At 49.0% G+C, this 15118-nt stretch overlaps 1 protein-coding gene across 1 annotated transcript in view; it reads right to left on the bottom strand.

Moving 5' to 3' along the window:
* LOC142591298 (uncharacterized) overlaps positions 1 to 15118 on the bottom strand; it is a 99395-nt gene that overhangs the window by 26229 nt on the left and 58048 nt on the right. The window contains exon 4 of the mRNA XM_075703625.1: positions 1418 to 1585. Within this exon, the coding sequence (XP_075559740.1) occupies positions 1418 to 1585 (168 nt within the window). The remainder of the gene's footprint in view (positions 1 to 1417; positions 1586 to 15118) is intronic.

Below are 15118 nucleotides of genomic sequence, written 5' to 3'. Positions count from 1 at the left end.
AAGAGGGTGTGAAACCCGGCAACAACACACGTCTGACGCACGCTGCGCAATGGTTCTTCACATGCTTGGATAGTCCTGGCAGATACGTTCTGCCTGAAGCTTCATAAGGTGTTCGTAGAGAAAATTATACAAACTGGTTACTCTATGAACCTACCAGAACTACGTACTTTTAATGAGTGTTTTGAATATTCAAAATGTCCCATTTTTCAACAAGCAAGATATTTTAAGAACAGCGTGAAGGCGGTTTGGTAAAAAAGACGAATTTGTTTTGTTGTCTGCCGTAAAAAGCGCAGTTTTGGAATGGAACTTTCGTTAACTTAGCAGCACGTAAATAAGAAGTAAACAGGAAGCGAGCGAAAATGACGAAATGCTGGAGGCGAGAAGTGTAACAACATGGAACCGCACGTTGTTTGAAGTTATTGCAAACATGATGACATTGTCTAAATACTACACTGATTTGACCTAATTTAATTACCAGCTGTGCAAGTTTATAGAATGCGAATTATTAGGCTAAGTCGGTCTGTTTCTACGCAGCTGACGCACCCAAGCAGCAGCCGCAGCATCATTTGAAACCGACACCACTTAGATTTTCATCCTTTTTGTCCCATATTCAGTCAGAAAACACCCTACAACTTCATATAGTTTACACTTGAAAGGAATACAAGTTGACCAGAAGATAATATAACGTTCGTATTCGAAATATTCTATATTCGCACAATCCGCCCTAAGTTATCCCCTTCACAAGGCCTATATTAGGAAGATTGTATGAAAGTAAGGGAGCTAATTTGAAACTTCCTACTTCCAATTCAATCGATGCACGTATCTTTTGTTAGCACAGCAGAAAATATTATTCATTGGCGCCGAAAAGCGCCAGAAATCGATTACTGGTCAGAAACCAAGTCATTCGTGGTTCTCCTGCGTGAGGATATTATCTGGTGCGCAGCAACTCGTCCCCTGCGTACACATTCCACACAGTACGTTTTGATCGTGTTTGCAGCAACACAGAAGTAGCTAGAAGTTTTCGATTCTTTATATAAACTGTGGGCATTGAGGCTGCGTTGCTATAAATTGGGGTTTAAATTTGTTCTACCAGCTTCAGCAAATTTAACGTTCTGTTGCTTACAGATACGAGCGACGCAACCTGATCATCGAGAATATTGAGGTTGTCGAGGATTATTGGCAATCGCGAAGATCGGTTGTGGTTCTGTTCACACAATAGAACCATATTATGGAGCACCACACCAAATAAACAGTAGTGGTGTTGAGCCATAGCGAGAAATACACTATAATAATTTGTGCCGGAAGAATCCGTGTTTAATTCTGCGGGAAGGATTTCGTGGATCTATACGTTTCGATGGAATTATGTTGTATAGAAAATTCTGTAGGTACAAGAAACAAAAATTGGGGTTGCACTCACCGTTGCATTTTTGGTTACAAGCTTCACAAGTTGGAAAATAATTTGGTTGAACTCCACAATGTGCCTTGTCATTTAAATAGCAAAACCTGAATTTCCAATTGTAGTGCCAGCCTGAGTTCGCTCCATTGCATTGTTTTGTACCTCTATGAGGACGGCAAGGTGAAGGATCTGGTGAAATAATAAAAGATGCTTTTATTCAATATTGTAAGCGTTATAACCTAAGACGTTAATCAAAATATGCTGTAAGGAAACCTGAATGCTCATTTTCTTATTTCTACTTTTGTTATATTAGACGCCGCTACGTTAAATGCGAAGGTAAATGTCCATGAAGACTGATGAGTGCTTCAAGGCAAAAAAAAAATTGCGGCATAACTGATCGCACCATGACTGCCGACGGTAATGGGTTAGCATAGGTTTAAGACAGCGACACAAGGTATGGGCACCGTCGAAACGAGTTATGTATAGGCCATGTGATAGGCCATCGATGATGATGATGATATTGTGGCCAACTCTTTGTATCGGGTGGACGTGGCAACCACGCCCAAGCCAGAATGACGCTCTATTGCCTACCTATTGAGCAAAGCAGGCGCAGGTAGGACAAGGAAAGAACACCAAAAGAAAAAGAAAAGGGGAGATTGCGCTACACTGATAAGCAGTAATTGGGGTCCATCCGCAAGTGCCACTCGCCAGCATTCAAGGCACCTCTTTGTCTCCGCGACTACGGCTCTGTCTATACCGCATGCACCGTCCTCTCTACTCCTAAAAACAATCAGCGTCATCTAGCGCCGCCGTCATGAAGCCTGCCTTGACCTTCAATATGCATGGCGCCCCGGTGCGTGCGAACGTTGTTAAACACGCCATGCTGCAAACGGGCTCCTCAATCCCGCTTCTGTGTCGGTACGCTGTGCCATCTGGTGGCACTTCCGAGAAGTTCGCGCAGCCTGTGATGCAAGAAGGGTGGTGTACTGGTGTCTGCGAACGCTGAGAAACATTCGCTCCCTTGTCGCGCACTCAATGGCGCATACTCCGTGACTGAAGTTGGCGAGAGGTTCATTGAAGGGCGACACATACCCGGGGCATTCATGACGCAGCTCGCTGAAGCGTTGTGTGGAAGGCGTTCTGTGAAAAGCGGCTCGTATCCAGTGCATTTGCGTCGCAGCCTACTAATGCACCGGGTTGCTGTACTTGCGGAACCCTTGTGACGTAGGTCCGATTCCGTTCAGCGTCAGCCATTGTAAACTGACACATTCTCAGTGGTTTATACCTAATTACCAAAACTGGCGTGAAAGATGTTCATTGAAGAGAAGCACGCACTAAGTGGTACATGCCCAATGGCCCAGCTTGGCATCAAAATGTTTTTTTGAAGACCAGCGCATACCGCATGGCACACGAGTACTCCAAGTCGGCGTGAGGGAGCTTATTCGCGAAGTGGTACCTACCCAGTTCTGCATGTTACGGCGTGAAACAGGTTCGTTGAAGAGCAGCACGTATATACACATTGACACAGGCTGTTACCGAACTAAGTCTGATAGTTAGTTTCTAACGATGTTACCTTTACACTACAGCCTAAGGCGCTACGCACCCCCCGATTGACCAGTGTAGGCGGAAAAACGGTTAAATACAAGCATAGACACACATAGACATATTTCCCCGGAAACGTGCCTGGTGTAACCTAAGAATACTAACGCTCTAAAAGTTCCTTTCCCGTGCATTCTGCACTTCGGAAATAAAATAATTCTGCTTTCCTTTGATTAGGTGTTGCTTTTACAAGGCTGTCCGATGGAAGAGGTGCCATCAGATGAATTCCTTAGCACACAATGGTACAATTGAGTTAAACAAACTTTCCTGGCTATGGCGTTGGGCGGCTAAGCACGAGGTCGCGGGATCAAATCCCAGCCACAGATGCCGCATTCACATGGCGCGAAATACGAAAACGCCGTGTACATAGACTTAGGTGCAAGTTAAAGAACCCCATCTGCTCCAAATTATTCCGGAATCATCGAATACGGTGTGCCTCAAAATCTGATCGTAGTTTTGTAAATTAAAACCCTAATTTATTTGAAAGAAACTGTCAATGACGCCGTACCATAACTCGTTGAACGTTACACCACGCAATGGTAACCAAGACTTCGTGTAATAAAAATAATTAGGCGGTACGTCCCTGAATGGGAGCTGCCCGAGATTAGCGTGTGACCGATACGCTAATCTGTCTTATTTGTAGTGACGCAAGTCATATTGTCACGTTGTAGTGGCGGTGAAAACACTGTAGGAAAAAGTGGGAGTCACAAAAGTAGCTCATGCATTCGCAAATCTGTGCCTAGAAAACAGGCTACACGCAAAGCACAACGAGAACGGTGAGCACGTTCGGTGATCGTTGAAAATTTCATAAGCGCGTCAAGCACGTCGGCTTTTATATATGACTCATCCAAGTTTATAGAGTAATCACTGGTGCCCGCGTGCCTTCCAGAAAGTAGTACACAATACCCATGCAGCATACACTCAGATTACACAAGGTTCGGTGGAGACGAGCAACGAACGGAACTATCAATAACATTCGAGACACTTGCGATACATACAGGCATGGCTTGCGCCTAACGATGACGTTTCACATTTTTAGTCGGAGAAAAGCGGTGATCCGTGAAAGATAAGGAAGTAGAAGTGTCAATGCCCCCCTCCTTAAAAACACCGTCCCGATGCTGTAAACACACACACAAGGGCGAAAAACAAAAGCACTTCTAGTAAAGAAAAAACAACAACAGAGAAACAAAGAAAGACAGCCCAAAGTTTCTTAGTAGGCGTAGAAATGTTCAAGGTGCACCAAGTGGACGACTTCAATGCGGGTGTAGTCAGCTTGAGGTTAGGGAGTTGACCTTGCTGTTGTTTGGTGGCCCAGTTTAGGCGACTACAGCAAATCACAGGACGAGTTCACGCGCTGCTGTATGGGCCAATAACCGGTAACGAAGGACGCAGGTTAGTTCCGCGAAGAGTGGACACGGGAAACGCCCACGAGCGAAAGAAATCGAATTGGTGGCTGCGCCGTAGAAGAGGCACTAGATTCGCACCCTCGCTCGGAACAAAAGGGTAGACGGCCCGAGCTGAAGGGGAGCGTTCGGGGAGACGGGCGTGAAGATGAAAAGTAGGGGGTGCTTGAGGTGACCGCCACCGCTAATGCCCATGCGCTTCCCAAATGTCCCGTCGACAGTCTCGGTCACGGAAATTGGGCGACGCGACACTGCCCAACCGGTTTGATGTTTGGCATCCTCGTGCGCCTCCTGAGAATGCCTGTGAAAGCAACGGTAGCTTCACCACTGCTTAGCCAGGTACGAGCTATGGATGCTTTTGCGTGCGATCACCATTGGATCCCGATAATGGTGTTTGGATTTCAAGCGAACCGGCCCATAGCTGCAGGGCAGCCCACTTTTGGGCAGATATGCAGTCAATAAGACGTGGTTTCATGGAAACATTCTCGCAGCTTGCAAGGCGGCTGCTTGCAAATGAAATGGGGGAGGACATCAGGGGCCGATATTCGGAGCTCAACGTAGGGGAGAGGGAGATGACACGTGTCTATGAGAAATCCTATCCCCTATCGTGTTGTAAAGAGTGCCACTGTTTTCCCCAATGCCGTGTGCGGCAGGAAGATGGTTATACTATTGGTTACAATTATCTAACTCGCATGTGTGATTTTGCTGCTTTGCGACTCCTTTGTGCAACTGAGGACTTAAAAAGGGATGTTTGGTTGTGTGGAGAGAGCGGAGTTTCGGGCTTGGACTCGGACAGACGCCTCGGCGTTTGAATAAAGCGTCACTTTATCGGACAATGGCTTTTCCTTCACGCTGCGGCCACCGGGCACTCGAATCATCGAGGGGCGCCGACTATGGACCTTAAACACCTTCCCTCCTTAAATAGTGTTGAAGCTACCAGAGGACAAAAGGAAGAGCAAATTAACTGGTTCAGTCGACCCTAGGATCGGACAGCCCGCAGCGAGGAAGGTGCGTAAGACCGGTGAAGCTGACTGGACGCTCGCTGCAACTTGGACCTGCTGGTACGCTGTGAAAAGCAGTGCTGGCAACCCGTACGAGCCTGCCAGACAACATTTGCGAGACAGGAGCTGAGCGGGACGAGAGCTGCCGTGCGTCAAGGAACGCGGGCAGACCCGAAGAACTTCGTTGAGTGACAAAGGAGGTGCTGTGGTGTTCTGCATAAGGAGGAAGGCAGCAAGGAACGTCGACGCGAGTGAGCAAGGCAGCGCCAGGGGTGGTCCGGTGGAGCATTTGGAGCCCCGAAGGACTACATCACGACGAGCCTGGGAGACAAGACTGACGCAGCTGACAGCAGCACTGGGCGACGCATCACGACAAGATGAGGCTTATTTTGTGCACTCTCGAAGTCCCTTTCAGTGAATCCACTTGCGTTCAGTCACACTCTGGGAGATGGCAGGTTCAGATGGAAACGCGATTAAAGTTGAAAGTGTGAATGAATTGCATCGCACCCGCGAATTGATGCTTGAGATAGAGGCATTAAAGCTCAAACTAGAGCTGGAGAAGATGAGGTCGCCGAGTTCCTCGTCACAGGAACCGGAGAACAGGAATCAGCGCACCGGAATGGCACGACACGCGAAAGAGTTGAAAGCAGTCCTTGCCCCATGCCCACTAACGAGCCAATGATAGCCAATGAGCTCCTGGGCCTGGTTCAACAACGTGGACGCTCTTTTTGCGACATTGCGTGTACGTGATGAAATACAGGGCATGACTATATTACCTTTCCTAAATGACAAGATACGAACATTCGTTGCCAGTCAATTAGAGGCTGGTGTAATGCGTTACTCAGACCTAAAATCTAGAGTGTCGAAGAAACGGCGGATGACTCCAAGTGAGTACCGCAGGATGTTTCTCGAAATCAAGAGGGAAGCAGATGTGTCTTGGAGCTAAGTTGCGGCACGCCTGGAGACAATCTTCACGTACTACCCCCGAAGTAGAGAGGTTGTCGTTTGAGATCTGCAGGAATCGCTCGTAGCTGATAGGCTAAATCAGTTAGTGCCAAGTGATCTCCGCTCACTGGTCACCCAGCAGGAAGTAAAGGGCTTGTTCAAAGCCAAACACATAGCATAGTTAGCCGCAAATTTCGAAGAAAGCCTGGAAGTTAGTAGGCAAGGCAATTACCGAGACACTGCATCAGGGAACCATAATTATAGGCTGCAAGCGAAACAGGCCCCTGGGTCGAGCTTCAGCTCTAATTCTGTGGTATATGTTTTGGATGTGGACAGCAGGGTCACTTCAAAAGAGATTGTGACTATTCACATGACACTACTGCCAAGAAAGCTGAAGTTTCGCGCCTAGCTCCCCAGAATTAGGAAGTCAGTTAAGAGCCCTGCCACACAACCGCGACCCGTCACTGTTTAGCTCACCTTTGTGAGCTACCCAGTGACGGGTGACCCGGGAATCGTGATTTTAGGGGGAGATAAACGCTGCGTTGCGCGCATTGATTCAGGTGCAGATATCGCGGTGATAAGAGCGCATGTGGTGCCGGCTGAGATTTTGGGTCAGAGCAGCGGCATAATAAAGTTAACTGGTGATTTTCAGTCACCGCGCACCTAATGTATGTGCCTCTCGGTCTCCCGTGCTCCTCGGGGAGCGCTACTCGGCGTGTACCATTGCTTTGTGCAGTAACTGATCAGTTAACTACCGGCGCACCTGCCGTGGCTGCTCAGTGGCTATGGTGTTAGGCTGCTGAGTACAAGGTCGCGGGATCGAATCCCGGCCACGGCGGCCGCATTTCGATGGGGGCGAAATGCGAAAACACCCGTGTACTTAGATTTATGTGCACGTTAAAGAACCCCAGGTGGTCGAAATTTCCGGAGTCCTCCACTACGGCGTGCCTCATAATCAGAAAGTGCTTTTGGCACTTAAAACCCCATAATTTAATTTAATTTAAATATCAGCGCATCATATTTACTCATTCCGGAAGATTACGAATGCCTTCGTCACTGCCGGCAAGATCTACTGAATGATCGGCAGGAATGTAATTGGGGTATAGACTTTAAAGTAAAGGAATACGGACCGGAACATTATTCCCTGATGAAAGAGCAAGAACAGGTGTCCGGACGCTCTACCCGTAACGCTAACGCCGTGCAGCGCGCATTTGAGGAACCATCGAGCAATGAGCGCCAGGCGACTGACACTGAGAGTGGCGCAAGCACCTCATTAGGAGATGAAGAAGAGGGAAGAGAGGGCGCACAATCATTTTAGCCGCGAGCTACTAATCCCACGTCAATTGAGGAGCAGCAGCAATCAGATTGTCGGGATGCTCTAGGAGCGGATAATATAGGCGAAAGCGAGCAACTTCAGCCAATCACCGAAAGTTCTTTCGCGAAAGAGAAGGAAGAAGGTGAGTCACTGGCCAATGCTTGGCGCCAGGCGAAACAGGGATCGCAGGGCGTGGTAATCAATGGTCCATTGCTTTATCACAGGGAGAAATTAGATGGGAAACACTGCCTCCAGTTGGTAGTCCCAAAGTTGCGCCGAGCCGAAGTGTTAGAGTTAGAGCACGACAGTCCTTGCGGCGGTCACTTCTCAGAAAAAAAGACAAAAAAGCAGAATAAAGGGTCCTTCTTTTGGCCATCATTGGTGTGTGATGTGAAGCGCCACAGTCAGAGTTGTCATGGGTGTCAAGTTCATGCACGTAAGTTGAAAACTGATCGAGTGCCCATAACGGCCCTGAACAGATTGCAGACACATTTTGAGGTAATTTACCTTGACTGCATAGGCCCCCTAGAGCCAGCTTCGTCACGGCGTTATAAATATGCTTTAAGTGTAGTGGATATTTGTATTCGATGGGCAGAAGTGATTCCAATGTGAGGTTCAACAGCCAAGGGAACTTGTCAAGCTTTAATAGAGGTGTTTAGTCGATGGGGAACGCCAGAACTGATTTGTAGTGACCAAGGGACAAATTTCGCCGCTAAATTAACCACGAAGCTGATGGATAGATTAGGTGTAAAAATGAGGTTGGCGACGCCTGACCACCCGCAAAGTAACGGTATCGTTGAACGCTGGAACGGTACTCTCGAAGGTATGCTGCGTCACGTAATACGAACGCACAGAAGAGATTGGGACCGCTACGTACCTTGCTTGCTGTGGGCGTATCGCGAAGTGGTGCATGACATCACTGGGAAGTCACCATTCGGACTAATGTATGGTCGCGCACCACATGGGCCCCTCAGCATACTTCCTAAATCGGGGACTGGTGAGTGGACCCCTCCGATAGAGCTAAGCAAACCAGCAGCAGTGTATCTAAAGGCGCTCCGAGAACAGATGAGCAAGGCTTCAAAAATTGTAAACGGGCGTCGCGGCGAAATGCAGAAACTTTACACACATGCTGTATGATTGGGAAAGTTTGCTGAAGTAATGTTGAAGCGCTTGTTTTTGCGCCTCTTTTTTGTGCTTGTGTGAAGCGCTGGTGTGAAGAATTTTTTTAGTGCAGTTACCCATTCTTGTATTTATTTTGTTTTGTATACTTACTCGTGTACCACGCTGCTAAGATCTTGTTTGAGATCGCAGTATTTATAAACAAATAATATAAATAAAAGAAGTGTAACCTGCGCTCCACCCGGAAACAGTCTTCGCCAAGGGATCAGGTCCTCGTCATGCAAAGTGAGGGTGTCAGCAAGCTGCAACCAAGTGGTAAGGACCCGTAGTCATGAACGAAAGGACGCGGACCAACAGTTAAGTTGTAGTGGATACTGCGGGTGCTGAGAGGCTTGTCCATGCTAATAAGCTCCGACAGCATTACGCGCGAGCTATTAATGTAAATGTGGTATTCAAGGCCAACGCAGAGTTCGGGAACGTCGAGATGACACCGCACGCTACCAAGCCATGTGGCCAAATTCATGTAGCTGCACAGACAAGTGACCTAAGTCTTGGCCTGAGGCAAGAACTCAGCGTGATTCTGGATGAGCATAGAGAGTTGATGTCGGACCGGCCTAGTCGCAGTAAGTTTGGTGAGCATAAAATTATATTATCACCCGGTACTAAGCAGACACGTCCACTTATGTATAAGGTGCCAATGGCCTTGAGGGCGAAAGTGGTAAGGCAAATGCAAGAGTTGCTGGCCTGCGACTTTATCTACCCAGTATAGAGCGCGTTTGCCCATCCTGTGGTGTGTGTGGCCAAACAGGACGGATCACTCAGAATATGTGTAGATTCGAGCAACTTAAACGCCGTCACAGAACCTGACAAATTTCCCACGGGAAATGTGACCAAGCTCTTGTACTCTACAGCTAGAGCAAAGTACATATCACTTTTAGATATGACTGGCGGGTATTGGCAAATACCGCTTGATCAAGAATCGCCAAGGCTGACAGCGTTCGCAACACCCAGCGGCTTGTAAGCGTAGAAGGTTATGCCGTACGGACTACGCAGTTCTGCGGCAACATTCCAGCGAGAAGTCAACGAGTTGCTCTGCACTCATCGTCAGTATGCTTGTGCATACGTTCACGACATAGCCGTATTTTCTTAGACATGGCAAGGCCCCATGCACCACTTGCAAGCCGTATTACGAGCAATTCAGGATACACGCCTTACGGTAAACCCGGTAAAATGCAGATTTGCCAAGCCGCAGGTTAAGTATCTCGGACACGTAGTGGAATCAGGTGTACATGCTCCAGACCCCGAGAAAGTATGCGCTATCCTGCAGCTGAGACCACCCAAGCCAAAACGTGAACTGAGAAGTATCCTCGGGCTTCTCAACTACTATCGAGACTATGTGCCTAGCTATTCAAGACTCGTATTGCCACTGACAGGGCTGACAAACAAAAGGGTTCCGAACACACTGCCGTACAACTCAGAGGCACAAGTTGCGTTCGACTCAGTTAAAAAGGCCCTTGCGTCTATTCCTGAGTTGGCAGCCCCAGACCCCGGCAAAGGTTTTTGTTTGGCCACGGATACATCGGAAACGGCAGTTGACGCTTGCCTTGACGCTTGCCTCTCCCAAAATTTGGTGAAAAACGAGCGCCCAGTTGCATTTCTTAGTTAAGAGTTGAGCCCATCGCAACAAAAGTGGTCCACAATTGAGCGGGAGGCGTTTGCAATTGTGTGGGCGCTAGACTATTTGGGTACATGGCTATTCGGCACAAAGAGCAAAATAACGACTGACCATGATCCGCTGACTTGCCCGACTCGCGCGGCTCCCTCCAGTCCTAGGCTGACGCGTTGGGCATCGGCGATCCAAAAGTACGACATAGAAATTGTTCACATTAAAGGTGCGCTGAACAAGGTTGCTGATGGACTTTCGCGTCTCGGATGATCATTGGGGGTGTGTTCTATATTTGTTTAGTCAATAGGTTGGTATGTTTGACTCAAACGCGTATATTAGTTGATCTTTAGCCATGAATTAGTGCGTATATTGAATCACGGTGCAGGATTTGTTCTCGCATGGTCGGAGACAAGTGTTAAGTGTCGTTTTAAGGTAGCTTTAAAAGATGAATATTTTTTGTGTATAATGTCGAAATGTCTTGTGTGGCGTGTCAAATAGTCACTCATTTGCTGGTGTGACGCATTGAGCTTAGGGTATAGCTGACACTGATCTCGTCGTTACCGTTGAGTGTGCTCTGGGGGACCTCGGGCGCACAGAGTGGGTCTCGCGTGTTAGGACAATCAGGGTGCGGACTGGTGACCGCGAGAGACACTATACGACAGGACAATTGGGACTCTGCCCTGTTCATGTGCCTTGTTTTAGAGGAGTCAAGCCTACGCGAAATTATTAATACTGTCGATTGCAGCGCGGAGTGTGTCACAATTGTTTTTGTGTTGGTAGGATGGCGAGACTTTTGTTTACTAACGTGAGTGTGAATTCTACTGTATTGTAAGCACAGTGACGTGTTTCTCTTCGCCATTATTACAAGAGGTTATTATTTTGTGTATGAAATGTAGATTGGTCCCGTGTGCGGGACTGGCTTGATTTATTTTTGTGCGAGTTTTTAAAAGTTTTTTTATGATGTTACGTGAGCATCCAGTGTCCAGCAACACTCTTGAGAGGGGAGGATTCAGTTTGAGGTTAGGGAGTTGACCTTGTTGTTGTTTGGTGGCCCAGTTTAGGCGACTACAGCAAAGCGCAGGAAGAGTTCACAGTCTGCTGTATCGGCCAATAACCGGAAACGAAGCACACAGGTAGGTTCCGCGAAGAGGGGACGCGGGAAACACCCACGCGTGGAGAGAAAACGAATTAGTGACTGCGCCATAGAAAAGGCAGTAGATCTGCACCCTCACTAGGAGCAAAAGGGTAGACGGCCCGAATTCAAGGGGAGCGTTCGGGGAGACGGGCGTCAAGATGAAAGGTAGGGGGTGCTTGAGGTCACCGCCACCGCTAATGCGCACGCGCTTCCCAAGTGTCCTGTCGACCCTCTCGGTCACGGAAATTGGGCGACGCAACACTGCTCAGCCGGTTTGATGTCCGCGCGCGCGCCTTCTGAAAATGCCTGTGAAAACAGCGGTAGCTTTACCACCACTTAGCCGGCTACGACCGATGGATGCTTTTGTGTGCGATCGACATCGGGTCCCATTAATAGCGATTACATTTCAAGCGAACCGGCCCACAGCGGCACGGGAGACAGTTTTCTCAGTACTGACAGGGCAGCCCACTGTCCGGCAGATATGCAGTCAAAAAGCCGTGGTTTCATGGAAACATTCTTGGGGGGGGGGGCGGCTTGCATAGCGGCCACTTGCAAGTGAAAAGGGGAGGACATCAGGGGCCGATACTCGCAGCCCAACCTAGGGGAGAGGGAGATGATACGTGTCTTTGAGAAATCCAATCCCCTGGCGTGTTGTAAGGAGTGTCATTGTATCCACCAACGCCGTGTGCGGCACGAAGGTGGTTTGGCTATTGGTTATAATGATGTGGACTCGTATGTGTGATTGGCTGCTTCGCGACTCTTTTGTGCTATTGAGGGTTTGAAAAATCATGTTTGGTTGTGTGGAGAGAGCGGAGCCTTGGCCTTGGACTCGGACGGACGCCGCGGCGTTTGAATAAAGCGTCACTTTATCGGACAACGGCTCTTCCTTCGCGCTGCGACCGCGCACTCGACTCATCGAGGGGCGCCGACTTCGGACCTTAAACACTTTCCCTCCTTGACTAGTGTTGAAGGTAGCAGAGGACAAAGCGAAAGAAAAAAAAAACTGGTGTGGTTCCGCTGTGTTGGCGAACTGCCGTCTGGCACGACCGCATAGTCCTGTGAGCCAATACGTCGGATAATCTTGTGGGGTCCAAAATAGGATTGTAAAATTTTCTCATTTCGTCGTCGTCGGCGTATCGGGATCCAAACCCAACATGGTCGCTGGCCTGGTATTCCACATAGCGTCGTCGAACATTGTAGCTTTGACTGTCCTTCCTTTGCAGGCGCAAGATGCGCAAGAGGGCCAGTTTTGATGCTTCTTTGACGCGCTGCAGACAGGCGGCAATGTCACGATTCTCTTCGTCGATAACGTGTGGCAGCACGGTGTCGAGAGTAGTCGTCAGGTTCCTTGTGTGAGCCAGTTTGAACGGCGTTATCTCTGTTGTTTCTTGCACGGTGTATTGTAAACAAGGACTATGCAGGGAAGGACTGCATTCGAAGTCTTGTGTTCGACGTCTATGTATATGGATAACATGTCCGCGAGGGTCTGATGCAGACCCTATGTAAGGTCATTAGTCAGCAGGTTCTAGGCGGTTCTCCTGCGGTGACTTGTCTGGCTGCATTGCAGGATAGCTTAAGCTCCGCCGCAAATGCAGTTCCTCTGTCGGCGATCAGAACTCCTGGCCACTATGTCGGACAAGGATTTGCTCAACGAAGATTTTACAGAACCTTCGGATATGGCTTTCATTGCGGCGTAGCGAGTAACGTAGTCAGTAACCACGACGATGGAGTTGTTCTCGTATGTTGACACTGAAGGCACGGTAACTCAAAGAGCTCTCCAGCGTTACCACAATGTCCACGTATAGCATTATCGACTTGAATTTCAGGTCGATGATTGAGCCTTTTTTGGTCAGGGAATCCACGCTGAGAATTACATCTCGCGAGCACACTAGGTGGACAACGAACCTTTCAGGGCAGGTCCAGTCATGAACTTTAGTTCTCCAAGCAGGTTCCAGTCGGTGTTATGAGGTGTCCTCCTGCAGTCCGATATTGATGGCCATCCCAGGCAGTTATCCCTTCCTTCAACTTGGTGGCGGAAAATGACGGCGGAATTAGCTGCACTGTCTCTAAGAGCGGTGGCATCCTGGCCATCGAGAAGCACGTCGAGGTTGGTGGTCCTTTGTCTTGCGTTATAGCTGGTGCACGGCCTCGGGTCACGATTGCGTCGCGTTGTTCTAGTGATGTTACGTTGGGCAGTCAGGCCTTCTTTAAGCGGCATTTTCTTGTATTCGACGCTTCGTTCGGGTGGTGTAGTGTCGTCTCTACAGCGCCAATGTCTCTTCAGCGTCTTTGTCGGCTGCGGAGTACCTTCGGCATTTCTACGAACAGTAACAACGCATCCATGGGTTACAGCCTTTAGTTTTCCGGATATGTGCTTAAAGACCAGCCACAGGCTGGTCCTCTTTCCAAAGGCGGTACTGTTTCCACTGGCTGTCGGTATCGCGGCGACAGAGGGCCTCCTGGTAACGGCGAACGCGAAGGAAGTCGGGGCCGCCACTGCATCGCGCAGATTAGTCGGCGATGTGTCGTAGTCAATCGCCTAGCAGTGGACGCGGCTCGTACGGCGAAGCCTTCTAGTCCTCTCTCATGGTAAGGGTATCGGCTGTAGACAAGGCCCGCTTCTCGGAAAAGAGAAAAGAGGGTGGTGGTGGCGAGCTCACCATACATGTCTCCAGGGCGTTGCACGGGCACGTGGCGGCTGCATTGGTGGTTGCTGGCGACGGAACCGCGGCGTTACCGGACCCTGGCGCAGGCGCTGAAGAGGAAGCTGCGGGAAGACGATGGTGGCGTAGGTCGTAATTCAAGGCTGGGGCTGCTGCGATTCGGGCTGCACATTACATCCAGTAACCGCTGAATTTCTGTTTTCGCAATGTCGGTGATCGAAGCCACTTCTGGCAGTGACGCTACTAGAAATTTACGCAGTTCTTCGCTCACGACAGCCTTGATGGTTTCGTGGGGCCCATCGGAGCCAAGTACGCAGACTTCGTACTTATGCGTAAGCACTCTCATGGCGACATTTCGTACTGCGCACCCCTGGCGTCTCCTCAATGGCGGAGTCCTCCATTTAGAAGTCCGTAACTGTATTAGGCGTGCTTCCAAATAATCCAGCGAAGAGTTCTTGCTTTATTCCCCGCATAAGGAAACGAAGTTTCATCTGGGACATATTCGGATCGGCGTGGCGGCACAGATGGGTCCCCTCTTCCGTGTAAATGGCAAAGTTCTTGTCCGGGAGCTGCACTCGGGCTTGTTGAAAAGTCTCCTTGGTTTGTAGCGCGTAGTAACACACACACACACTGGAAGAAGACAGGACGAGTGCTTCTAATCAGTGTGTGTCACTTCGCGCTACAAACCAATAATATTTTACTGCACCAACTCGCCCAACTTTATATCCTATTGTAGCAAAGCATCTGCATTTTTCTTGCACATGAAGTTCATAAAGGTCTGCCGGAAGCACTTTCGAAACAGGTGCCATGTGGACAGGGTTGATTACCGGTTCTCAAACCAGGTCTTCGTTGCATCTTTCAGGCAGAAATACGCAT

This window comes from Dermacentor variabilis, chromosome 8, assembly GCF_050947875.1.
Source record: "Dermacentor variabilis isolate Ectoservices chromosome 8, ASM5094787v1, whole genome shotgun sequence".
Lineage (NCBI taxonomy): Eukaryota > Metazoa > Arthropoda > Arachnida > Ixodida > Ixodidae > Dermacentor > Dermacentor variabilis.
This window is presented reverse-complemented; position numbering and strand designations above follow the sequence as displayed.